A 27,067-nucleotide genomic window follows, 5' to 3' on the forward strand; every position below is an offset into this window, starting at 1 on the left:
ATTTTCAGGGGGCTGTTGCCTACTTCAACTCAATCCTGAGATCAAAGGGAAAATGTCTGCTTGCATTTTCTAATCAGAAAAGGGATGCTAATTTCCACTCTTTAATATGTGCTGGTGAGAGACTCCTTCAATTAACTGAATTCTATAGCGCGGAGGGGGAAAAAAGGATACAAAAGGAGACAGGCTAGAAAGGCAGAAGTTCTCATTAAATCAAAAGGTCCAGTATTCATTATCTCTAGCATCTGGGGCTAAGCACTAAACATGGAGATCATCAAAGGGGATTTAATGGGTTAAATTGAGAATATACGCTAATTAAAATATTAGATACGCATAAATAGCTCTTTGATATTCATCTAAAAGTTCAATTAAAAATAGATGCTTCAGGTTTGTATTAAAGGGGGATTATCACTTTTAAGCAGAGGCAACAAGTTTATGGCCTTCCCCAGAAATGCTTCAAAATGTTACCCTTTTATTTAAAAAATATAATTAGGACAGCAATTCTAACTGGCATGGTATGGAACTGTCTGTGTAATGGGACTCCTGAGGATAAACAGAGCTGAAGGGCCAAGAGGTAAGAGGGAGCAAATCCAAAATCCAAGAAGGGACAATTTTTGTCCTGGATCCACTGAAAGCTGCAAAACGGTTGCCTGCTGCTGTACTTTTAAGTGCAAAATGTTTTGCACATTACCTGAACCAGACCTCTAGGTAGAGAATTTTCTCATGCACGTTTCCAGTGATTCCATATTATTTATGGTAAATAGACCAAAATGATTGTAAGTCTCCCTGTTTTAAGGTAATCATTCAGCAAAGCTTTTAAGCACATGCTTAAGTGCTTTGCTGAATCGAGGCCCAAGTAATCAAGGTTTCATTTCAAATCTAGGGGAAGCAACCTTTCCAATGACATATGGCACTGATGCTTAACTCCTTATCAATTCTAGGAGCTATTTGTTTCCCAGTGTTTGACAGCATGGAGTGATTTCAATAATTTAACGTGGGATTCAAAGCCCACAGAAGTCAACGGAAGTCTTTCAATGGCCTGCCTTTATTAAGCAAAATGGTCTTCCTGCTAACTTGTGACATTACCTTCAACTCTTAGCAGGAGTTTGCATCTAACTATTCAAAAGTCCCGAATTAACCCATTAGAAGACTAAAAATATTTCTCAGAACTCATTTCCATATTTACCTTTTACAGAAACTCAGTACATCCACAGAGACTTAAGCCTTTCACATTCACTCTCTGCGCTGTATTCCCCAATTAACCCTTCCACTGCACACTTTCAACAAGACCAAACTTTGCTTAGGCCAGAGGATTCTACGGACCTCGGCTCTAACACATGCAGTATAATCATTTTGATTAGATCCAGCTATTGTTAATGACTTTCCTTAACGACAACTTGTTTTTTTTTTAAAGTGAACCCGCACATTTGTTTTCAAGGTGATTTAACTGCACAGAAAGTTTGAAGGAGTAGTAACTAGGCATTTTGTGGCTAGTAGGATCCAAAGGAATTTAAGATACCGGTCAAAATTTCAAATCCAGGTGAATTTTGAATTTTTGTTTTTTCTTCTGAAACTTGTCAGGAAAATTCTCCTTTGCCCAGAGAGTAAATCAGGCAATTTTCAGGCCAAATATTCACAGTTAAATATATTGGGGGTAGGGCTTATGATGGAACCTGGATGCAATCATAACTATGGAGTCAGGACCAGGATTCTATATCTATTATGCAGATAATGTATGATGAAAACAAACCCAAGAGTCAACAAGAACCTGCAGAAATTGCCTACTTTCAAAAAGATGCTTAGTATGTGTTCTCCAACACTCCTTTTCTGTGCGTTTCCTTATCATGTTTCATCTGTGGATTTAATTCTTCGTTTACACAGTTAAAGAAGCAGAACCATCATAAGAATCACATCTGTTTATTATCTTACACTTAATCTGTTAAAGGCTGTTTCCTAACAAAAGTGTAATTCTTGATTAGCCTCAGTGTTCTGCTCAGTTTCTCAGTGTATCTTCAAACTACTCCTAGCTAATGACAGATTGTCTAGATGAAGAGCCATTACTTGTCTGCATTTTCCTGCCCTAGATGAGGCTCTAAACTCCTGGGCTTGCTGTGATGTTGTGACAATGAATCAATAACCAATAAGGAAGAAACAATTGCATAATTAACTATTGTATCACTATTGATGGCCTGTGTTTGGTTCATGTTTTACTTTCTTCATTATTGGGAGCGTTTTAGTTTGGCTTCATTCTTGGACAATCTGACAACAGCTTCCTCTTTGTTTGTTTTAAAGAAGGAAAATGTTGCAGATATTAAGGTAATACAATGAGGTGGTTGTCTTTTTCCATCTTTTTAATTTAAGATGTACCGCTTTACTTTTAAATTAAATCCGGCACAAGTATTTAAATTAAAAACTTGTTAAGGTCCCAAACCTGTAAAATTGTTGGGCGAAAAATTAGAGATCACTGCATTATATAAAACATGAAAGAATCAGCTCTGGCTTAACTGCTGGGACTGGGTCAGAATTCTGTCTTTTTTCCTTATAAGACTTGAGTACCTTTTCCTTTCCCATCATTCTGACCACGTCTTTCCCTCCTTACATCTCTTAACTATTTACTTTTCTTATGTAGCATATAAGGGCTCCAAAGAAATCAGACCCCACTGTGCTTGGCACTTTACATATATTTAGGGCAGATCTACACTGCAGCTGGGTCTGTGCTTCCCAGCTCAAACAGATATGCACAGTCTAGCTCTGCTTGAGCTAGTGTGCTAAAGATAGCAGGATAGCTGGGAACAGGCAGCAGCTTGCGCTAGCCATCTGAATACATATCCAGGGGATCTGAGCGGGAGTAGCAGGGGCAGAACCCATGTGCAGAGAGGTGAAGTGACTTGTTCAAGGTCACACAGCATGTCCGGGGCAGAACTGTAAACAGAAATCAAGTGACCAACCCTAGTCCAGTGCCCTGACCATGGGACAATGCTGAATCTGGCTTCTTTTCTTTTATCGCATCCAGTTCAAGCTCTCCGTCTTCACCTTCAAAAGTCCTCACATTTTTTGCCTTGCTCTACATCCCAACTCTCTTTCCTGCTACTCACTCTGTGCTCCTACAAATCCTCTCAGTTGCTTCCTTTGTCACCTTCTCCCACTCTCAGCTTTATGGCTTTATTCGTGATGCCGCTATATTTGGAATGGCTTCCCACCCCCCAGCCCATTTAAGGCAGAGAGAGTATTTCCATTGATTTCAGGAGGCTTTGGATCCCACTTCTCTCTCTACCTTCTGAACTGTTTGAAATGAGCCCCCCTGATTACCACTACAAAAGTGATTTTTCACCCTGTTGATAACAGCCCACTTTAATTGAGTTGTCTTGACCCCTCCCCACTGGGTAAGGCAACCCTCATCTTTTCATGTATTGCTATATATATTTTCCTACTGTATTTTCCTCTCCAGGCACCTGATGAAGTGCGTTTTAGCCCACAAAAGCTCATGCCCAAATAAATGTGTTTGTTAGTTTCTAAGGTGCCACAAGGATTCCTCCTTGTTTTTGCTGATACAAACTAACACGGCTACCACTCTGAAACCTGTCTACCTTCTCTGTAAGTGAAGCCTCCTCTGCAGATCTTCCTCTGCCATCTTTGGTCTCTCTTATTTTACCATTGTATTGTACTTGTCTGTCTAAAACCAGCAGTAAGCTGCTCTGGAGCAGGGTCTAGGGCTTGTGTTTGGAAAGCACCATATACACACAAGGTACTCTTTAATCATATACTGCTGCTAACATCTCTGACACCTGTCTACTCTCGGTCATGGAAACGTGGGCCAGAACTAAAATATTTTATCATTAATTCATGTCTCTTTGGTCAATGGCTCAGTGAGCATCATGGAAATGGTCTTGTTTTAATTTCAGTTCAAGTTATATTAAGGGAAATAATGATAGACACATCCACAGAGTTACTCAGATGGTTTTTAGGTTTGATGGAAATACTTTTAAAAGTTCATTATGTAAAATATAAAAAATGTTTTAGTAAGTAGCTGTAGGTTGATTTCACAGCATAAAAAGAACGAGTATTTTGGGAAAGGCTAATAGGACATACAGATCAAGATTTACAAATGCATTTAGGCATCAAAGTCCCAGGTTTAGGTTCTGCTGCAATTCACAAAACTCCTACTGAACCTTGCAGGCACCTAAATCCACTCGACACTCTTTCTGGATAACTGCTCAGAAAAAGGCAGAAACTTAATCAGGATATTCCAAGGAAGGAAACAATAGAATAAAAAGAAGCACAATTCTAAAATAAAGTTTATGCTTTAAAAAATAATAATTTGGCTATAATAAAATTAGACTAAAATAAGGGCAATTGATCTGAAAATACTTCACCTTTTGAAATCGATTTTTTTTTTGATGGTAGAGGCTCTTATTTAAGTAGTGGAGACCTGAAATTCTCTTTCTGTGAAACATACATAATTTAATGCACCATGTAAACAGTTCAGATACTGTCTACCCTCTACAGCTCCCTAATAATTTCAAACTTATTATAAAATATGAAGGGTTTTGAAAGCATCCACAACTTGCTTCTCTATTTCATGCCTGTTTTGCAGAGTTTTCAGTGAGGAAATCTGAGGTAAATTCTGTCCTTTTAAAGTATGTGCTGGAGTTCTTTCCTCTTTTGGTTCTTCATCTGACTGTTTTGCTGAGAAAGGTTTTGGTTTAGCAATCTTCTTAGCATATTCCAGAGCCTAATAATATAAAGATTGAAAGAAGTTTGAAATTAACAACAAAATCAGAACAACACTTTTAAAATGGCAAGAGAACATAAGAATTTTCATATTAGATCAGATTAATGATGGAATAATTCCATATCTTGAAATGACCAGTACCAGATGCTTTAGAGGCAGGTACAAGAAACTCCACAGTGGTCAGCACATCCCTCGGCCAGTGCCACTTCCTGCAGCCGCCATTGGCCTAGGACAGTAAACCGCAGCCCGTGGGAGCTGCGATCAGCCGAACCTGTGGATGCTGCAGGTAAACAAACCATCCTGGCCCACCAGTGGCTTTACCTGATGGGCTGCATGCCAAAGGTTGCCGATCCCTGAGTTAGAGGTTGCCTTATGCCTTGAAGTATGCAGGTTTATATCTCTTCCAAAACTTTTTATAACAAAAATATTATTTACTATTATAATTTTGTATATTCTCACAAGCCTTTATAAATATCAATTCTGTTTTTTTTATTCCTGTTGAGCTCTTGGGCTCAGTGATACCTTGTGGCAGTGAGTTCCTCATAGCCTAAATGTGGCAGGTTTCAGAAAGCAGAGATTTATTCTATAATAGACCCCCCTTCCTTCCCCAAAATGTACATTACAAAAGGTCTAGAATGATAAGATGTTGAGATACTCCTGAAGACTTTAAAATCAAAGCTTAGACTAACGTAAATGGAGTCCCTTTCCAATTTCATTTCTGGTTAGTTTGAAGGCTGATAAATTTCTTGACAAGAGAAGGAATACAATGAGGATTGTACAAAAATAATTAATAGGTAACTGACCTTGAGGAACTCTCCGTATTAGAAGTGTCTGGGATTGTTTTAAAAGGCTATAAAAATGGCAGTGGGAGACCTCTTTTGGCACCCAACCCAAAATTTTTCTAGGAATTCACTTTCCATGGTTCTTGGAGGCCCATGGACACATGCAGAATCCAGTCTCTCAAGTCCTCTTCCTCTCACTTTAATGAGAGTTCGAGCCCCATCTAATGAGATGCTTTCTAGTCTGACCTTATGTCTTGATAATGATGACTTGATTGGAGGTTTTGCTGGTGGTTTCTGCGCAGTAGCAATGTTCTTCATGTTGTATTCCTTAACTTGCTTTGCATATTCCTTTTGCTTATTTAACTTTTCTGTCTGGCAAGTGAAAAATTTAATGGTTATTTAAAGTTTTGAGGGACCAGTTTATTAACCCCTTTACTGCCGGACTTTCCCATTTACGCCCGTGAGGCTGTTTAAAATGCCACTAATCATTGCTCAGCAAGATCTTCTTAAAAATCTAGTTTTTCAAGGTTAGAGAACTGTAATTCTTTATTTTCAAGAGCGCCTCCTTTGTTATATTGAGGATGCAGCTACTTGAAAATGGAGTAGTTTGCATCTTTATTACCACATACCTATTTCAGCATATTACTTCCATTCTAAAATGGTTGCACTAGCTACCTGTCCAGTTTTGCATTGATTTTTAAAGTCCTTCTACTGCATTTAAAGCCTTGAATAACTGTAGTCCATTTATTTCACTCATTTTCTGTCTCTGTTTCCAACCATTTGTTACTCTCAGGCTCAGCAAGGTAATTTAGTTTGCCCCAGTTAGGAGCTGGTGTCAACATTCATTTTTCCCCCCATTGTAATTTAATAACACTTTATTGGCATGACAAGCTATACAAGTGTTGCCAAAGTGTTAAAAAGAGACAGAACCCTCTGCTGTATGGACGAAGGCCATTTTGTAGCAATGCATCTCTTTCTATTGATATAGATTTGAGATGACCAATCTATCTCATTTACTGCAAGGCTGAAGAAATCACTATAGCTTTTAAACTGTCAAAGGGCTGCTGATTTTATCATTTTAGCTACGCAATGTTCTGTGATATTTCTGTGAAGGACGCTATATAAATATAAATAGTTGTTGTCTTATCAGTGAGGTGCAAAAGCACGCGGGATATGTTCTGCAGCACTTGAGATGTACATCTGCTTAATGTAACTAGTAAAGTCACTAGCAGTGAAGAGGTCAAATGATATTTTTCATTCAGACTCTCTCTCTGACAATCATCTCCTCTTTGGTAAGATCAGAGGTTTGCTTAATAGTGAGTAATGTGCATTCAGCTACTTCCCTGTTGCACTTACTTAACTGTATTTACTTTCATTTTCTCTTCCAAGGTTCAATAAGACTGTCTTCTGGACTGTGAATGACAGTGCAGCTCAATCATGTTAAAGTCATTCATGTACATTTCAACTACCACAGAAAGAACAAAGCAGTTTGGACTTGCCTTCAGTTGTATACTCACCTGCTGAAAATTCCTTTAATGGATACCTGCTTCTGGGAACTACAAAACTAGAGGCATGAAACTATCAAAGATATAATTGTCTCTCCTTCTATTATACACTTCTTCGTTTTTATGTGCATGCATGAGTTTTCTGGACAGATATCCATGATATCAAAGGAAATTTGGACTATTAATGTTGGTAGTGAACAAGTCTTAGCACAGTGGGGAAGATCCAGAGCACTGGAAGAACACTTCTGTTGTGGCAGTATTTTAAAAAAAGGTAAATTAGATGACCTTGGTAATGGTAGGCTGTCAGTCGGACATAGATCCTCCACAATGTAATGGAATGGCTGATATGAGACTGTAATAAAGAGTTTAGATCAGGGGTCTCAAACACGTGGCCCGGCAAGCTCCCTGTGGGGTCCCCCCCATTATTTCCTGTGGCCGCCAAGCTCCCCTCACCCGCCGCTCCCAATCCCTCCCAGTGTACCATGTCCCCTCTCCTCTGCCTACTTCCAAGTGCTTCCCGCTGCCAAACAGCTGTTCTTTCCAGGAGGGAGGAGTGGGAGGTCACATGCTCAGGGGAGGAGGCAGAGAAGAGGCAGGGCGGGGATTTGGAGAAGGGTTTGGAATGGGGGGAAGCGGTGGGAAGAGGTGGGGCAGGGGCATGGCCTCATGGAAGAAGTGGAGTCGGGGCAGGGCTGGGGGCACGAGAGAGAGAGAGAGTGTGTGTGTGTGTGTCAGTGATGCAGCCCTTGGACCAATGTACTAGTCCTCATGTGGCCCTCATGGTCATTTGAGTTTGAGATCCCTGGTTTAGATGGATAATATAATTAATGTTACTCAGCACAGGTTTATGGAAAATAGATCTTCTCAAACCGACTTGTTTTCTATTTTTTATGAGATTACAAGCTGGGTTGATAAAAGTATGTGATGGGGCATAATCTCCATCATCTGCAAGGCCAGGGAAAGAACCCCAATTAGTCACGTTCTGCACCTGGGAGGGGCGATTGACTAATTGCCTCCTGGCCAGAGGAGGCAGAGCTAGGCCTAACAAACAGACTGAGGGAACTCATGTTAAGAGAGACTGCCTAGAAGACAAGTCTGTCTGGTTGAGAGAAGCCCTGGGATAGGGTTTAATAGACAGGAAATAGCAGAGGAGCAAACTGCACTAGCAGTTGAGGCTCCTGGTGGGGTAGCCCTGAGGTAGAGTTAACAAGTGAAGCCCAAGAGGGGCGGAAGGGCTGTTAGTTTGAAGATTTGTGTGGACTTTTATTTGGACTTGCTCTTGCTGCCCTGGCAGGGGTTTACATTTTTTGTGACTTGGTTGGAAGGCCAAGCCACAGAATACCCAGAGGGAGAGTCAGGAGAAGACACAGACTGAGAGAGGCTGCTGCAGGTCCAAAGGACAGCCCAGGTGGAGGAGATCGACAAGGACTCCATGCAACTCTGCTACCAGAGACAAGGGGGCGCCCACAAGGTGAGGATGTGCTACTACAATATAGTGGTGTTATAATAAATGTAGATGTCTTGGTACCACATGACATTTTGATTAAGAAACTAGAATGATACAAAATCAGTGGCACCTATTGAAGTGGGGTTAGGTCTCAATCTAATTGTAAATGGAGAATCATAAACCGGATGATTTTTGATGGGGTCCCTCAGAGATCTGTTCTTCGTTCTATGCTATTTAATAATTTTGTAAAGACTAGGAAGAAAACAAAGTCATTACTGATAAAGTTTTCAGAAAACACAAAGATTGGGGGAGTGGTAAATAATGAAGAGGATGGGTTGCTGTTACAGAATAATCTGGCTCTCTTGCCAAGCTAGGTGCAATCAATACATGTATTAATATGGCTGAATGAAAGGTCATATCTAGAAACAAAGAATGTAGGCCATATTTACAGGATGGAGGTCTCTGTCTTGGGAAGCTGGGACTCTGAAAAAAAGACTTGGGGTTCATTGTGGCCCATCAACTGATGATCAGCTCCCAGCGCTATGCTGTGGCTATAAAGGGCTCATGTGACTCTTGGATTTAGAAACAGAGAAATATTGAGAGGAATATGGAGATTATATGACCTTTGTATTTGGCACTGGTGTAACAGCTACTGGAATATAGTGTCCAGGTCTGGTGTCCACCATTCAAGAAGGCTGATGAAAAATTGGGGAGAGTTCAGAGAAGAACCACAAGAATAATTAAAGGATTTGAAAACATGCCTTATAGTTAAGTTTGATAGTAAAGGGTTCTGTAATCTAGCAGACAAAGATATAACAAGCTCTAATGACTGAAAGTTGATCCAGTGGTTGAAAGCTAGACAAATTGAGACTAGAAATAAGGTGTATATATTTAAATGAGAGTAATTAGCCACTAGAATGACTTATCAGTGGTTCTGATGGGTTTTCTAACTGAGATCTTCTCGTTCAACCACTTGAATGAACAATTAATTCAGGGAAATCCTATCCTATATTATGCATGATATCTGACTAGATGATGACAGTGGTCCCTTCTGACTTACGAATCTATAAAAATTACCTGTGGGTTTTGTGAAAACCAGGTCTTTAAATCTAGCACATATTTATACATAGTTTTGCAATGAACTGGCTAGTGTGAATGAGTGCTAACGGATAAGCAGAATTGTTCAACTGCGTAACAAACCCTGTATTGCTAAGGAGAGTCTCTTTTAGCACAGGTAGCTGGAAGTTTGAGTGTTCTATAAAAAATTCCAAAGAGCGATGGGGTGTAGCCTAATGACAGGCAAGACGTGCTAGGTGGCCATGGACCTGCATCAATATTGTTTATATGGATCAGAGAGGGCACCTGGCAAGAGAGATGCACATGGAAAAAAAAAGGGGCTACTTCTTAACCTAACTGGTAGAAAAGATCTGAGTGTTTCGTTTTGTTTTATTGTCTTAGCTGGACTCATGAATGGCGTGGTTAACAGATGCCTGACCAGAACATTATCCTTATCATTTATTTGATGGTAATGCCCATCTATGTACTCGTTGCTTTCCTAACATTCAGGAGGACGGTCCTCTTTGGAATTTAATATATTTAGCTTGAGTTAAGGGCATAACCTACTAGGCAGTTTTTAATTACTTTATCAACTGTGCTTTCATCTCCAGTGCATTCTACATCAGGTTACTTGGTATAACTTTGTGACAAAAAAGGCAGACAAAATGCTATTTGTGACACTTACTTTCTCTCTGACTGCTTCATAGTCAGGTCCAAGGCCTCCGAACTTCACATCCAGGTTCATGTAGTTTCTTGGCCTAGAAGGCTAAGACAGAATCAAAAATATCTTCCTTTAACTGTTGGTATAGAGGGCAAAAGTTTCCCTCAGTAATGCAAAAGTCTTAAAGGTGTCTTAACCCTGAGCAGGTATGTCCTACTATAAATTACATTCCCAGGTATAATCACAGAACAGGAGAAAAATGGGTTTGCCTTTCTGAAAGTTTTTGCCAGGGAGTACAGAAAACAGTTTTGAAAATAAATACTGTTTATTGAAATGTAAAGCATTCACATGAATGCTTGTGTATTTAAGGTGCATGAATAATTTCCGCTTGTACTACAGCATATGATAACATAATTAAAGACGGTGTGTAACGGATGTGCACAAGATGGGCAGAATTTGGGTTTCATGCTCAACCTTACTTTATGAGTAAAGTGAGCAAACTTAAGGTTGAATGAATGTAATTCATTTCCTGTGATAATATTCCTTTAAAAATTTCCCATATTATGTAGGCATTTGAATGACTAACAGGCAAACCCCCTCCAGTGTGTAATTTGCCAGTCTTGCATTTCATGAGCTGAATTCTGTTAAACAGCTTAAAATCACAATGCATTTGACAGTTATTACATTAACAGAACTTTTGAACAAAGCCCTGTAGCAAAACTACAGAAAACACCCTGTTTTCGGTAATAAAAGAGAAGTTCATATGTATCCTTCTCCTGGTAACTAACTAAAGCCTTTGTGCCTGGGATAGCAAATTCAGTGACGGGGGGGAGAGAAGGCACAAGGTGGAATCCTGGACTCTCTGAAATCAATGGCCAGAGTCAGTGGAGTCAAGAATTCACCCAGAATGGAAAGAAGGGGAAGAAGACCTGGGGATGGGGATGAAGGTAGAGGCTCTAGAAGATGGTTTGGGTAGACCAAGTTTAATTCTGATCTCAGTTACACAAGTTAAATTATTCCTGATTTACACTCAAGTCATCAGTGTTGCCCCTAATTTACACTGATGTAACTGAGAAGAATCTGGCCAGGTAGCTTTAAATTAATAAACTTCTTGGAAAAAATCCCACAGCTCATAAATCCAATCAACAAAGTGCTCTGTTGTCAGAGATTCCCTTTATCTCATGAAAACAATATGGAATAGTTTCTAAAATGACTCTCCTTTACAATATTAACCTGGTGATGCATGACAATTAGACACTGTTTTCCCATGAGGCTAGTCAAATTCTTCTTGCATCTTTGAGTGCCCTTATACTTCCATTCTCAGAAATGCCATAAGTAACACGAGAACCTTCTAATTAGGTTGACTTTGAACCCAGTTCCTAATAACTAGGGATTGCAAAGTTTACTTTTTCCCAGTAATACTGCTATATGGAATCTCATTTGGCCACCTGACAGTGTTGTGAGCAGTACCCCTTCACCCGTTTTAGTTGGAAGCAATCATTCACCTGAAAAGGTTAAAAATTAACGGTACTAGTATGGAACAAAACCTTTACAGTGAATTGGCTGGAGCAGGCAAAAAGGAAGGTCATTGCTAGTGCAATCACATACTATGTTTTTGTTGCAATGGTCTCAACCGAGCCCACACAAGGGCACTGCACCTACCCTCCTGCTTGGGAGCACTTTCACTTCTCTTCTACTCTGCGCTGATCCCCCGTGCAAAACCCTTTTTTTAGTTGTTTGTGTGGGGAACCAGAATTTAATCTTAATCCATTTCTAACCATCCATTATGTTAGCTCCAGGATAAGGTGCTTTTCTGGCTTGTCTGGGGAGGGCTGGGCATTCCTGGATCTCGTTACATCTGTTCCAAAGAGACTCAATTAACTTTCATAGCTGGGCAAAATTTTAAAAGTGTGCCAGTGAAAATGCTTAATAATCCAGACTCTGGTTTGCTTTATTTTCTTTCTGGCCTTCTACTTTAGTAATTCTAATAATGGAGTGGCTACAGAAATACCAAAAGAATTTCTACCAGCAAAAAAGTATTTCAGATGATGTTTTAAGTCAGACCCAACCGGCAAACAAATGAAATCTATACTCTGTTAGAAATATTAGACTTTTGTTTTGAATCAAGTATCTGAACTCTTTTTTTATGGAACAATTATATAATTGTTTTTTAAACTGAAGCTAATATAAGGAGTTAACCATTTAGCTGTATGGAATTAATCCAGGTTTTTCTCAAGCAGCTGTAGTAATTTCCAATATATTTTCAAAGCCAAAACATGTGTGAATTAAATTTGACCTTGGTGTGTTTGTATGGACTTCTGTTTAATGTGAGAATCTGGGTTGTACTGCGAGACATAAACAATCCAATTCTCCACAATATTCTTCAGACGTTTAATTGTGAGAAAGTTATTGGGGGGAAAAAAGTACAAAAAACAATGGCTTGAACACAGGGAATGGAAAAGGAAGGAAATCTGCCCTGTAGTTACTATCTTAATCCAGCTAACCCTTCTTAGAGGCAGTCAAGCAGCAATACACAAACTGCCTCCTAGATGAAGCACATGAATAATTATTTCAGCTTAGCTGCATTTCTCAGTGCAGACCAGCTAACTTCTTAAACATTTAATTTGTCATGGGTGTACAAGGACATCTTTATACTGTTCCATTACATCAGCGTTAAATGGTTACAGTATGAAATTTGGACACACAGAAGAGACAAAGAGATCAGTTTTAATAAGTGATCAGAATGGGATTGTCAGAAGACCTGGAATAATGTTTATAACATTAGCTTCACAAATCCTGTAACTTTTAATGTTGTTCAGTTTGAATTCCCTTGGAAACCAAGAGATTTGATCTGACTGGCAAATAGGCATGACGAGGATAACAACTTATTCAGACTTGAGGCCTGACTACCTGCTGTCCTATACAAATGGCTTCTTTCTCAACCTTTTTACCACAGGAATAACTTAAAGGATCAACAGTGCCCCATGTGTTCTAGCAGGTGACCATCTCTGAAAAGTGGAGTGGAAAGATGCAGCGGTGAATTGCTTCAACTCCTTGGAATATAAAGTGTGGGAGTGAGTTGGTCAGGTCAGCTACTAGTTATTTTCTTTTTCCAAATCTGCTTCTGCCACTGAGTTGCTTGATGCTGGGCATGTCACTTAACCTCTTGGAGTATTAATTCCCCTTCTGTAAAATGGGAATAATACCCCTTTTAAAGCACTTTGAGATCTATGGATAACAAGCACAAAGTACTAATTTAATCAGAGGAGGAAACAGCAATATAAAATTGGTTTCTAACTCACTCATATTTTCTTACCTTCTTAGTCCCTTTTTCTTTCAGCTGTTTCTGCTTTTCCATTTGCAGCAGGTACCCTTCTGAGTTGCTGCGACTAATTTTCACTCGGCTTCCTTCACTCCTTGCTGTATTAATCTCTGAGTCACTTTCTACCCTTGGGATTACAGGTGGAAACAAGCCACAGAACTGCCTTTCGGCAAGGTGAGTGTCTTCCAGAAGAGAGATTTTTTGATGATGTTGTTCCATTGTCTGTATAAGTTGTGTGGTTGGAGAAGGGCCTGCTAGTGGCTTGGATTGGGATGGCCTCAATTTTAAAACAAAACAAAACGAAAGAAGGAAATTGTGTTTACTCAGACCTCAGTGCAAAGGCCCAATAAGCAATCTGTAAACTGAAATTGTCATTGCTATTCAAACATATTTTGAAAACCTTTAGATATTATATGCTGGGTACATTTTCAACTCTTTGAATTACGCATGCAAGCTTTCAGAACGTCAGAAGTGAACATGACCACTTGTGACTGAATCTGATCTCATTCACACACCCATGTATACCAGGAATAACTTCATGAAGTCAACTGAGGCTAAGTCTGGGCCTGATCCAAAGCTCACTGAAGTCAATGAAAAGATATCCATTGATTTCAGTGGGATTTGGAGCAGACCTTTTAAGTAGGTGAAAATCAGGCCCTTTGTGTTCATTGAAAGTAGATTTTTCATTTATTACCATCAATCCACACAAGCTCTATATAAATAGTTTTAACCTCTCATGCCCCTTTCATGATAGCGGTCTCAGATTTTATTCTTCTAAGAACTTCGGCACACAAAACCTTTGACCTTGATGGGAATTTGATAAACAGAGCAAGCGCAGGATTGGTGAAAATGCAAACAGCTGCTTGTACCTTATATACACTAGGACCACTTCTGGTGGGCCTGCAATTGGGGAAGATTTTAAAGAAGAATACCAGTATAGACAAGTGTTGAAAGATGAGCGGCAGTGCACTGAATTGCACTGGAGCAATTTGGGATTTTCACTCCACCTTGCCATAAACTGGGTTTTGGTATAAACAAGTTGTGTACAAACAGGCTCCTCTAGACTCAGTTTATGGATGATGCAACTAGATTTTTTTTATTTTGCTCTTTTAATATCAGTTTTTCAGTTACCATTCTTAAACTTGATCTTGTAGTCCTTGCACGTACAAACACACTAAGATCAAAGCTTAAAAATAGTGTTAAACTGTTTATTAAATCAAACACTAATGAACAAACTATAAGTTATGAATAAATGATTGTGGTGGAATGTATCAGATTTTTCTGAACACTTCCTTGGCCTTCTCTAATATGACTTCCTTGGCCTCATGTACCATTATGCTAATAACATTTTGAAACATGGGTCCTTACCACAAGCTGTTGGTAACACAGTTGTTGTGACGGCTCTTGTCTATATAAAATTGCTTTCTATGATTCTGAGTTGAAACTTGGTCTTTTACTGATTCTTGGAAATTAGCGTTGTAAGTAGATATGATGCTTTTCTGGTTTAGGAGCATGTGACCCATGGCGTGCCCATCAGGTGGAAGAGGCTCCAAAACATAACTATTCTGTAAATGTTGCTGATGATATGGAGGTCTGTTTCTGAAGTTGTGCTGATATTTCTTGTTTTCTTCATTAATATATGCTGGAGATAAATTCAACCCAGTAGCATTTTTATGAGTTTTTAGTTCAAGATGGTGCCTAGATGAAGCCAAGTTCATGGAGATTTGCTTCTGATTCCGGTTTACAAGATCTGAATTATTTTGTAAACTATTTGAGTGTGTCTCCCAATCTGCTGCTGAACTAGCCTTAATGAAAGGAGTAATTGGATCAACGAAGGGATTTGTTTGTAACCAATTATGCAGCGAACTATTGTCATCTTTTTCAAGTTCTAGCACCTCAGAAGAGTTCAAATCCATATGAAAGTTCTCAAATTCTGATACATTGCGATGTGTGTGATATTGAGATCTTGGTTCTGCTAGTCTTCCTGGTAGATGCTGGACATCATTTTCTGGTAAAGATCTCTCTCTTAGCACTCGATTTAATATTGTTCTGTCTGCCTGGGGCCGTTTATTTTGGTGATCCTAAAAAGAGTATTGTGAAACTCTCAGGTGATCATTTTGCATGCATATTAAATGATATCTTGAAGAGACAAACACACTAAACTTACACATACTTTTGCTGCACCACCACCTTTCATTCAGGGACTTCTCTACATGCACAAACCTTAGGCCCCAATTCAGGACAGCACTTAAGCATATGCTTAAATTCCACAGAAGTCAGTGGGACTTGAGCATGTACTTAAGGTTAACCATATGCTGAAGAGCTGTCTTGTTTTTACTTTACTAATTTGTATGTATAGTAGACCAGATTCTCAGCTACTGTAAACTGTGGCAAACCTGTAAACTTCACTGGAGCTACTTCAATTTATACCAACTGTGGATCTGGTCCAGTGTATAATGGAGCCATTTTGGAGTCAGATTTTCTTCTGGCGTAAATTGGCACATTGACCTCAATAGAGGAGTGCCAATTTACAACAGCAGAGAATTTGGCTCTGTGTACTGGTTGTTTTGTTGCTAGATTTGGAAATGGGAGGTGGACAGAAGGCGTTAACTTCTGATTTGCTATTGCTGTTTATGATTTTAATTATATGTCAATGTCTGTTTTTTAGTAGAAATAAATAAAAATACAGGCAGCCAATTATTTCCCTCTCCCACACAGTAAAAATTAAAATACTGTAAACGGAGCTAGTGGCAGAGCTTTACTCTGACATATTATTGGTCAAAAGCTCTCCAGACTGATGAAATAAGTATTTTTCCAGTGTGACTTTAGTGTAAATATGTCCTTAAATGTCTTTGGAATTGCAAGTTACAGCAATATATATAGTAAGAGACTTGCCTGGAGTTATTGTCTGCATGTAGCAGTCTCAATTCCAGTTATTCAACCTTTACTTACTGCTAATATTCACAGCACTAGTCACAGCCTAGATTACACACAACCTTTTCGAAGGGTGCATTTTTTAGGCTTGTTTGCAGTGGATAAAGAAATAAGTCAATGTGCACGGTTTAAAGTGTTTCAATTGTTAAACCAAGTATTCATGTGCTTGTAAATCCTGGAACATGTATCTCAGCAAACAAACAAACAATTCAGGAATTAAAATTCAGTGAGACTTCTCTCACTACCCAAAGCAACATACTTGAAATCTGGGGTTTATTTAAGATTTATCATCTTCCCAATTAAGGCACCAGGTGTTGTTCCTTTTGAGGCAAGATGTAGGTTTCCTTAAAGGTAATATACAAAGTCATTCTCAGTCCATTTAATCTTCATCAGAATTGAAATCCTCCATTTCATCCTCCAGTCTCACTAGGGTTCTTTTGTTACCAACACTTGCAATCACTACATAGCATATGCACTCAGAGTAACTGCTTAATGGTAGGTATTAAGTCCACATATAGAGCTGAATGTTTTGGTGAAAGCTTTAGCCCTGGGGAATCCTGACTCCTGGTGCCAAGATGATAATTCGTTAGCTAGACCTCTTCCATAATGATTAGTGCTTTTACCAATGGTGCCACCTATGGAAGGGTCCCAGGGTCTCAGCACGAACCAAGGACAAACTGTGACTACACCATTGTTTTCCCACTTAGATGGATCAAGTAGTATTGTAAAATTCTTCCTTTACTAAGAAATTTGAAATCTACAGAACATCTTTTACCATGAATAATAGCATAAACTGCTGTTTGCTCTCTTAAGGAGCACAGCTTCTTGCCTTAAATGAACAGCAGGAAATTCAAACAAACAATCTGTTTGAGCTACTTCAGCATAAACTTAATACAGAAACTAGGACAGAGATTTTTTTGAAAGGAGGCTAGGCAATTTGAATCTCAAATTCTCATTAAATTTATGGGAACTAGGTGTTCAAATCCCTTAGGAGTCAAAAAAAACAAACATTCTGGGCTTAGCCTGTGATTCATAGCCACCTGTATGTGAGGGAAAGTTTCTGAGGAGAAGGAAAACACAAAAACAAGAAGGAGAAGAAAAGCTTGCAAGAAGAATATGTATATTTATCTTGTTTTCCCCCTATGTTTACACTTCTCCCTTCATAGTCACATAGACCCAGTTGGCCACTATACTATGAGCCAGCTGCAGAGCAATTTCTGCTATATCAGGATATCTTGTCACAATGTTTGATCTTACCTGTGCAGATGGGACATACCCATGTTATAGCTCTTTTAAACATACAAAAAGTCTGTAAAAACAGGTGGGAATGACCCTGTAAAGACCAGGAGAGCCTGACTTTTCACTCAGTTACATCAGTTTTATACCAGCCTAACTTGGTCGACTTGAAGTGGCATTATCTTGGCAGACAGTCCAATAGTCTAGCAGTTAATGCTTCCTCACAGACTGGTTTCAACACCAAGAAGCAGATATAAACAGCTGGTTGAGCAGAGCTGGAGCAGGGGCAGGGTCTCTGTCTGGTGACATGTGCCAGCTGCCAAAGAAATGCTTGGGAACCTCTCTCCAAAGTGACAGAAGCTCCTCACTGGGGAATGCTGCAGCCTGGAACATGGAACGAATGGAGAAAAGCCCATCTTTCCTATGGAAAAATATCCCTGGGGGGAGTGTCGGGATCTCCTGCATCACTCAGGTTGGGAAGTCTCACCCAGTAGCTCCTGCATCCAGCTCAATGGCTACTGGCTGAACTGGACCAGATCTTTCAAAAAGGTGTCCAGTCTCAACTTGAAGATTTCAAATCATGGAAAACTCCAGACTCTCTCCTCCCCTTTTCCCATGGCATTTCCTTGCTCTTGCCTCAAGCCAGAACTTCACACAGCATCTAACAAAACATGAACATGTTCCTGGAACATCTTGGTTTTTATAAGGTCAGTAAGAAGTTAGGTTGCACGTTCAATTTAGGGGAGAAAGGCATAACAAAGTTAAAGCCCGACAAATTCAAGCAAGAAATAGGGCACAATTTAACCGTGAACATGAATAACCATTGGAACAAACTATCAAGGGAAGTAGTGAATTCTCTATCTCTTAATTTCTCAGTTTGAGACTGGATCTCTTTCTGGACTACATGCATCGGTGAAAAACAGGTTGTTGGACTTTCTAGATAATCTAATGGTTCCTTCTGGCCTTAAAAATCTATGAAACCTGGCGTAAAACTGGCGCAGTGGAGTGGAGAATCAGGCCGCAGGGCTTTAGCACAGTACCATAAGACTGTTGCAGGCTCGGTTTTGTCCCACCTATACAGCAAGTGGTCTGTTCCATGGCTGAAATTGCTGCATAGGAAGATCCTTCAGTTGCTGATCCCTATTGTTTTGACTCCAGCACTCTTTGAGAAAGTCACTGTTACACTTCTCCTAAATTGCCAAATAGAGACCTTCATTAATTAAATCAAGATCACAATTTTTTCCCCTACTTGTAAAAACAACTGGGAAAGAACAAGATTGTTACAGAACTCAATCAAATACAAATGAGAATTCTCAGCTAAGGTTATCAATGAACATTAACACTTATCTTTTACTCTGGTTATTATTTTTAGACCCTAAACTGTAACAATACAGTCTGCCCTGACAAGAAATAGGACACAACTGTGATGGCTCAGGAGCTGACCAAGGAGTGAATTGTGACTCGAGTCCTTGGTTCCCCTCTTATTCCAACAGGAAAGTGATCTATGCCAACCCTTAACTAGGGACAAATTTCTTTCCCCTTCTACTCTGTTTTAGGACTGCTTAACTCTTGTTTCTTTTTACTGCATGTTTATTTTCTTTAGAATCAGAATATCAGGGTTGGAAGGGACCTCAGGAGGTCATCTAGTCCAACCCCCTGCTCAAAGCAGGACCAACACCAACTAAATCATCCCAGCCAGGACTTTAGGAGAATTTTCTGCTGATACAGAGAATCAGGTGCTGTTGGCCTTTATATCTGTTTGAGACTATTTTTGGTCTTATTCAGAGCATAATCTGTTTATTTTTACCCTAAACTGATGATTCCATTCCTTATTTATGCCTAATTACATATCTTTCAAATACTGTACTCCACTTACAATCTTCCACATTACAGCTGCATTGCTCTTTATTGTAAGAGCAAAGGAACAAAATGAATCTCTTGGTCCTTACATTCTCCTTCTCGACTATAGTCTGAGCAGCAAACTAAATTAATTATTGATGCTACCAAAAATAGTTTTCACATCTGTTCTAGCTGGATTCTACTTTCTCAGGTACTGTTAAAGTGCTTATAGCTTTGTCAGTGATGAAACCTGGTCTACTCTTGCCTTATTCCAAGAGGTAATTATTTCACTGCATTAGTGTGAAAGGCAGTCAGTCATCTATTAGATTTATCAATTTTAGGTAACTACCTAGCTTGACAGACCCTAAGGTGCACCCCCCTCCACCTGTAAACATTTTCTGTCTTAAAACATCCCCCTGATAGAGACCAGCATCCTCCCTCCCCAAAGAACTTGGAATGCAACAATGAAATTAAGAAGCCCTGGCAACCCACCAAAAACAGTGAGCACTGGATGTATTCGTTTTATGGGCCAGTAGCATCATATAATCCTAAAGAGACTTGACCTTTTAAATCCAGGACTCCTTGAGACTTGGAGGTATATTGTGGATTTAATCCATCATATAGATCAAGCAGCATAATTTTTCTGCTTTCATAACTATCTTTCCTGCTCTATAAATCCGCTAGCTACCTATCTAGTTGGACAGTTAGTAGGCAGTCATGGGATTTACAGAGTAGGATAAATAGTTATGAAAGCAGATACTATACGCTACTTAATCATAGAAATGTAGGCCTGGAAGGGACCTCAAGAGATCATCTAGTCCATTTCTTCCATGCTTAATGTATGTGATGGATTTTAGTGCACAAGACTTGTAGAACAAGAAGATATTTACATCTCTATACCTATTTTACTTTAGCAACTAATTACTTTGACATTGTATTAGAGAGGTAGAGCTTCATATATATAATTATAGTTATCTACTTCTTTTGCAAAAATATGGTCTATTAGAGCATAGCACTGGGAGCTAGGATTCCTAACATGTTATGTGGCCTTGGGCGAAAAACTTAATCTCTCTTTATACTATGGTTTGTCCATCTGTAAAATGATGAATGCATTTACAAAGGTCGGAGGCATAACTGATGTGCAGTTTAGCACACTGCAGGTGCACTGTAAATGATTAACAGCAATGCTTGTAAGTGTTCAGAGAGTCTCAGATGAAAACCATTAAAAGAATTGTGAAATAGTAATATTAAGAAAGGGAAAAAATTAACAAATCTGCCATACATTAAATTTAGAGGTGAAAAAACATCAAGAACATGATTATTTGCATTATAGATTCCCAAAACCAGATTCATATTCCACCCAAAAAGGAACCTTTAATTGGTGTGACCTCTGGAGCCATTTGTCTTCAGGATCCATGGCCATGCTTTGAAAGTCAATGGCATTCTGAATAAGCCTCTCATCAGCAGTTTTAACATCTGAAACCTAAAGAAGAAAAACATATTAAGAGCCACTAGACTTTATACACTGCAGTAGTTCAGTGGGGCCAAGAACAGCATAAAAGATCTGTGGATGGGGGGGAAAGGTTGAACAAGCAACAATCCACATGCCAGTAAACGTAAACGGTAAAATACACCATTACATTACTCATGGCAGGATAAAGATGGGGCCAAACAGGAACATAGGCAAAAGGAGTTCACAAACAAGTCAGTATTAATAGAGATCATGGTAGCGTGTCCATTAATAGGAAAGGCTGTGGATGACATTCTGAGCACTTTCAAAGAGAACAGAAGGAAGGAAAGTTGCATACAGTAGGAACTCCTACTCATAGCAAAAGCTAATAGATGACCAAGCTGTCCAATATATGTAAGGTAGATACCTCTAACACAGGCAGAAGAAAGTAAACTACGCATCCATCACTGCCATGCAGACAATGAGCACTGCACTAAAACGATCATGAGAGGACATACACCATAGCAAAGTCTAGACCAATGTAGTTTTTCATCCAGTACAGAAAGCACTATAAATCAAAACAACCATATATACTCATTCATAAGCTGAATATTTTTGGTAAAAAAGTGATGCATTGAAGAGCAGGGGTCAGCTTATAAATGAGTCTACATCAAAACTTGATGATTTTACACTCCGTGGAATCATTGAATTGAATATCTAATACCTTGTGGTTTTGTTTACTTGGAGCGTCTGCAGGCATGGAGCCCCTCAGCTCCCTGTGGCCGCGGTTCGCCATTCCCAGCCAATGGCTCCAGCTGAGGAGCTCCATGCCTGCAGACACTCCAAGTAAACAAAACATCCCAACCCACCAGTGGCTTACCCTGATGGGCCAGGAGCCAGAGTTTGCCAACCCCTGAAATATAGGGTTGGCTTATGAATGGGTCATACAGTTTTTGCTATTTTTACCTAAGCATCTTGGGCGGTTGACTTATAAAGGAACAGGCTAATGAATGACTATTTATGGTATGTTAGTAGAAAAGTAATGGGTGCAGCCACAGAGCACAAATAAATCTTCCACCACTTATACCAGGCTGTAACAGTAATCAGCCAGCGGTAGGCAGCAAACTACTTATATGCAAATCATTGTCTTCATGAACAAAAGCACAGAACACAGCATCCCCCATACCAGTGGGCATAGTGGGTGCATGTCAAAAATCAGACCTGAGGAGTTATTCAGGGTGATCATAGTCTACTATAGCTTTTAAGGTCACCATCAATATGGCCACATCAAACAGGACAAATGCTATGGCCGGAATTTTCAGAAGGGCTCAGCACCCAAAATTGAGGCAAGATTTTCAAAGAACGCATTCCGATTGTCAAAGCAGGCAATGGGTGGAGAACAAGAAGCTACACAGGCCTGCCTGTCTGCACACAAAACAGCAGGAATCAGAGAAATATCAACAGCTGAAGCAAGTATTAAGTGCGAGAGACATGGAGCAGCCCCCATAAATACTGCAGAACTACAAGTCAAGTAACAGGTTCTGCCAAATATGTGATACAAAACTTGTAGAGCAGGTGAAGTACACAGAGCAGGGCAAAGCACACTCATCATGGTGCTGTTAAGGATGCCGTAAAAAGGAAATGAGAGATTTCAACAGTTAAGCCTTTTCTGACTGGAAAACTGAGTCAATGAAAATTTTTCAGCCAGCTCTAGCTACTGTCTCCTATAAGAGCAGATGCTCTGGCCAACACTAGGGTAGATGCCATTGCTGTATCATATTGGAAATGCACAAGGGTGTGAGCAGGGAGCAATCCAGGCAGCAGACAAAACATACCATACTAAAAAATTATCTTTATTATCTCCTATTATATTTCTTTCTGCCTCTTTAGTGCTGGATATTGTCCTGGTTTGCTTTTACACTGCATGCTTTTTCCATCATCCATAACTAAATATGACAGTACAGGACCCAAAGAAATAAGCAATTAGCCAGCCCAACCATTGTTGTGACAATACACCTAGCTGCTCTTCTAAGCCATTGCCTGCAGTAAGGATAACTAAGCACCACTGACAAGTGGGTGTGGCTAATTTGGGAAAGGCCACAGGGAGAAGATGCCCGTGACCAGTGGAACTACTAACTATGCAAACTTGAGCTCAGATCATTAATGACTGTCTCTTTTTCCATCAGCATCCTAGCTGGAAGAAGAGCCCACATAGCAGTAGTGGCTGGGGTACTTATAACAGCATGGCAATCCAAACAGCACAGTTAAGGGACAACTACAGCAAACTTGTTCAGGGTCCCATCTGGAGTAGGCAATCTGGATTACACTGGAGCTGCCTAAAGCCAATGATCCAAGTGAGTACTAGATATTCACAAACTTGGTATATAGGGCAAGTTACTTGAAATTAGGAAGCATTCATATGGGGGTTGTTCTCAGGTAAAATACCTGACTGTTATACCAGGGTGCTGTGTACAAGTGAAATGCCTAGTTTAATGCTCTGGGCTTATATCTAAACCACTCACACACATGCTCTTTGGAAAGACTATGCAGCTCCCATAGATTGCAGAGGAATGCACAGCAGACACTCAGCACCTGAGGAAACTGCATGAGTCAAGCTACAGTTTCTTAAGAACTGAATACTGACTTACTGCCATCAGGCCAGCCTCTCTCTGGACTAACAGCAAGTGCTTTGTATCCCACCAATAATCCACAGAGAATAGTATGAGAACAGCTGACACAGGTAATATGCTGTTGCCAGGTCTAGGCAGGTAACTGTGTCAGCTGGTATGAACAGAAATGAATTAACACTAGTGGGGTGGAGCTCTGATTGCTGATATTTCAGGTGAGGCATATTGCTGCAAATGGTAATGAAAGCTCTTCTTACAAGAAAGAAATGAACAAATTAAGAAGACTCTTCATAGGTTTTCTTCTTCACAGTAGACAGAGAAACACAGCTGTTTCATTGGTAAGATGTTTTTGGTGGAACCCACTGACTCACTGCACTGATAGTTTACTGGGCAGGTAAAGCATACTTCTACATTATCTCTTTGAAAGAGGAACAGGACATAACCTCTGCCAGCATTTTTTTGTGAACTATTCTATTAATACCAATCAAATTGAGAAAATGATCAAATGAAATTGCATTTTGAGCATCATAAGCTGTGTAATGTCTATTCTGTTAAATTGAGGCCCATAATTGCTTCTCTACTGAAAAGATACAACAAAGACAGCAATCATGGCATGTCATTATCCCAGACTAGAAAACCGGCCTTTGCAGTGAGGACTTCAAAGGCTTGTGCTTCTCGAATTGCATTTGGCTGCTATTGTTGAAGCGCAGGCAATCTTGATTAGGTGTTTACACTGAGGTAAGGCGCAGTGCACAGAGAGTCTGAGTGCCTTGGTCTAGAGCCATTAAAAAATTGTACATTATGTTCCTCGCTTTGAAGTAAGAGGTTTGTAGGGAGGAAAACAACTCATATTGAGTACAGCTGAGCTAGATTGGGCAGCTACTTCTCTCTCTCTCGCTCAAAGAAACTCATCATCAGGTTCTTAAAGAATCAGCCAGTGCCACAAAAAAGTTGATGCTTTATAAAATGCAATGTGAATTAATGAACACACATATCAGCCCATAAGCACACATTTGTAGTATGTTTGGGTGTAGATATAGCCCAGAGATCGAATGGCCTGTCAATCTTACAGTAACTTGGAATAAGGATCCTTTGGTATCAAGTTTGTAGAGAGTTGATTTGTGCAATTACATGAAAAGCGCTCTATATTTTCATGCAACATTTTACATTCACCATACTTCACTGTTATCTGTGTTGCTAACAATTATAACCATTCTAACTTGCTGAAAAGTGGTAAATGATCCCATTTATAAAGACAACATCCAGAGCATGTGTTCTGGATGCTGACACAGATATCTGAGATGCTATTTTTTGTATACTCCTCATCATTCTATAATGTCTATTATTCATTTCTTAACTATTCTCATTTGGTCACCTCAGTTAACTGATTAACTTACCTGCCTTGACTGTCCAATTCAGTTTGAAGAACTTTAAGATGAATTATGTTTTAGAGAGGCACCTTTGATTGTTGGCTGATTCCTAGCCTGCTGACAACATTGATACTTCTATTAAGGGCCTTATCTTCTGTGGCTTTGGGCCCAATGTACACCACAGTAAATAAAGAGTAACTCCAGTGTAGTCAATGTAGTTACACTGTTGTAAAACAGGCATAAGTGAAGACATAATCGAGGGTTTTGTTTCTTCTGTTGTAAAAATACATCTTAACTCACACTAACAATCTAATCCAGAGGTAGGCAACCTATGGCACGCGTGCCAAATGTGGCTCACAAACTGATTTTCGGTGGCACATCCTGGGTCCTTGCCACTGGTCAGGGGCCTCTGAATTTAATTTAATTTTAAATGAAACTTCTTAAACATTTTGAAAACCTTATTTACTTTACATACAACAATAGTTTAGTTATATATTAAAGACATAAAAAGTGGCCTTCTAAAAATGTTAAAATGTATTACCGGCACGCAAAACCTTAAATTAGAGTGAATAAATGAAGACTTGACACACCACTTCCGAAAGCTTGCCGACTCCTGATCTAATCAGTGTTTTTTCCCTTTTCAGGGATTTCCCTCACATTTTTTTCAACCCTTCAAAGGCTCCATGGTACAGCAAGGATGGCTGGATGCCTCTCCTTTAGAGAATGTTAGACTTTGTCATTTATTTAGCCAGTGAGGATCCATTGGAAAGTGATATGGCCCTCCCAACTTGGCTAGAAATCACTGTAATTCATAACGACCAATTCTCCTTCCATCTATTCTGAAATCTAAACTAATGAAAATAAGTATCTCTGCATCATCTCCTTGATCTCAAAGCCACAAATCTACCTGAGTAGATATCTGATTATCTAAACTTTTAACTCCAGACTAAAAAAAAAACCAAAAAAACAACTTGACACAAACTCCAGTCATTCAGTTCAACAAGAATTTTTTAATTATTACCTCAGCTCAGCTACTCAGTTCAGATACATCAATATATTCTCATCCTGTGCTTTTCAATATACTGGTCAACCTGAAGGGATCTCTCTCTTCCACTCTTCATCTCACATCCCCATAATAACCACACAGGCAATGTTTAGGATGTGCCTGCACCAGGGCAAAGGCTGTCTGGAAAGCACCAGGCACATTTTGGGCATTGCTGTTATAAAATCAACAAATTCATTAAACTGCCATGGCCTCGAAAACTAAATCCATCTGAGATTAATTACTTTGACATTTTTGGATCTTTCATTTTTCAGGTGGACGTGTTTTTCAGAATAGGCTTTTTCTCTCTTCTGTTTGTTTGTTTGTTTTCCCCTGCATTTTAGGGTACGCAGTAATATGTTAATACACACAAAATGCCAGATTCTGCTCTGTCGCTGCCATGTTAATCCAGAGTAATTCCACTGTATCACTATTTTAACTGTGGACAGAGCCTGGCCCACAATGTCTTGTTCCGAAAGTGGATATTTTTAACTACCTCTACCTTTCTAGTCCATGTATCTCCTAAAGAAAATGCTTAACATGACAATAAATAAATGAATGCTGACGGCTCATTAGCCTAATCGTAGTGGTCTCATTTACTTTGTGCTTGTCTTGTTGTTATCCCTAATCTGTTACTTAGGGGCTCCAATTCTGCACTCAAGCATGGAGCCCCACTGAAGTCAAAGGGAGTCTGCATAGGCACATGGCTCGCACGTGCGTGCACACACACACACACACACATACATTATTGCAGGATCAGGGCTCTAGATTGTAAGCTCTTTGATATAACAAGATATAGTCCCTGCACCAATATTCAGCCTCTAGCACAATTAAGTCTCAATCCCTGATTAGTACCTCCAGGTGCTACCACAATAATACCAATATTACTTACTAATAATACGTAATGCTAGGCATAGCCTACAAATATATCTTCAGAATTTCAAAATGGTAGATAAAAGATCAACATAAACTTTAATTAGCCTTAATCTAAATTGATAATTTTTGCCATCAACTGAATTATAGATGGAAAAACAAGTGCTGTTAATATCTCTTCTAGCAAAGAGATT

The 27,067-nt window shown here is 39.5% G+C and overlaps 1 protein-coding gene across 2 annotated transcripts in view; it reads right to left on the reverse strand.

The window, feature by feature from the left end:
- Positions 1-3,987: 3,987 nt before the first annotated feature.
- JHY (junctional cadherin complex regulator) overlaps positions 3,988-27,067 on the reverse strand; it is a 28,951-nt gene continuing 5,871 nt past the window's right edge. The window contains exons 3-8 of one of the 2 annotated variants that reach the window (XM_032802420.1): positions 20,884-20,994; positions 14,871-15,583; positions 13,497-13,779; positions 10,205-10,285; positions 5,758-5,883; positions 3,988-4,729 (exon numbers count right to left, since the gene is read on the reverse strand). In XM_032802420.1, coding sequence (XP_032658311.1) covers positions 4,526-4,729; positions 5,758-5,883; positions 10,205-10,285; positions 13,497-13,779; positions 14,871-15,583; positions 20,884-20,994 — 1,518 coding nt within the window. In that variant the 3' untranslated portion in view covers positions 3,988-4,525. Of the gene's footprint in view, positions 4,730-5,757; positions 5,884-10,204; positions 10,286-13,482; positions 13,780-14,870; positions 15,584-20,883; positions 20,995-27,067 lie in introns of those variants that run through there. The other variant, XR_004376768.2, reaches the window with a different exon arrangement.

This window comes from Chelonoidis abingdonii, chromosome 18 (genome assembly GCF_003597395.2).
Source record: "Chelonoidis abingdonii isolate Lonesome George chromosome 18, CheloAbing_2.0, whole genome shotgun sequence".
Lineage (NCBI taxonomy): Eukaryota > Metazoa > Chordata > Testudines > Testudinidae > Chelonoidis > Chelonoidis abingdonii.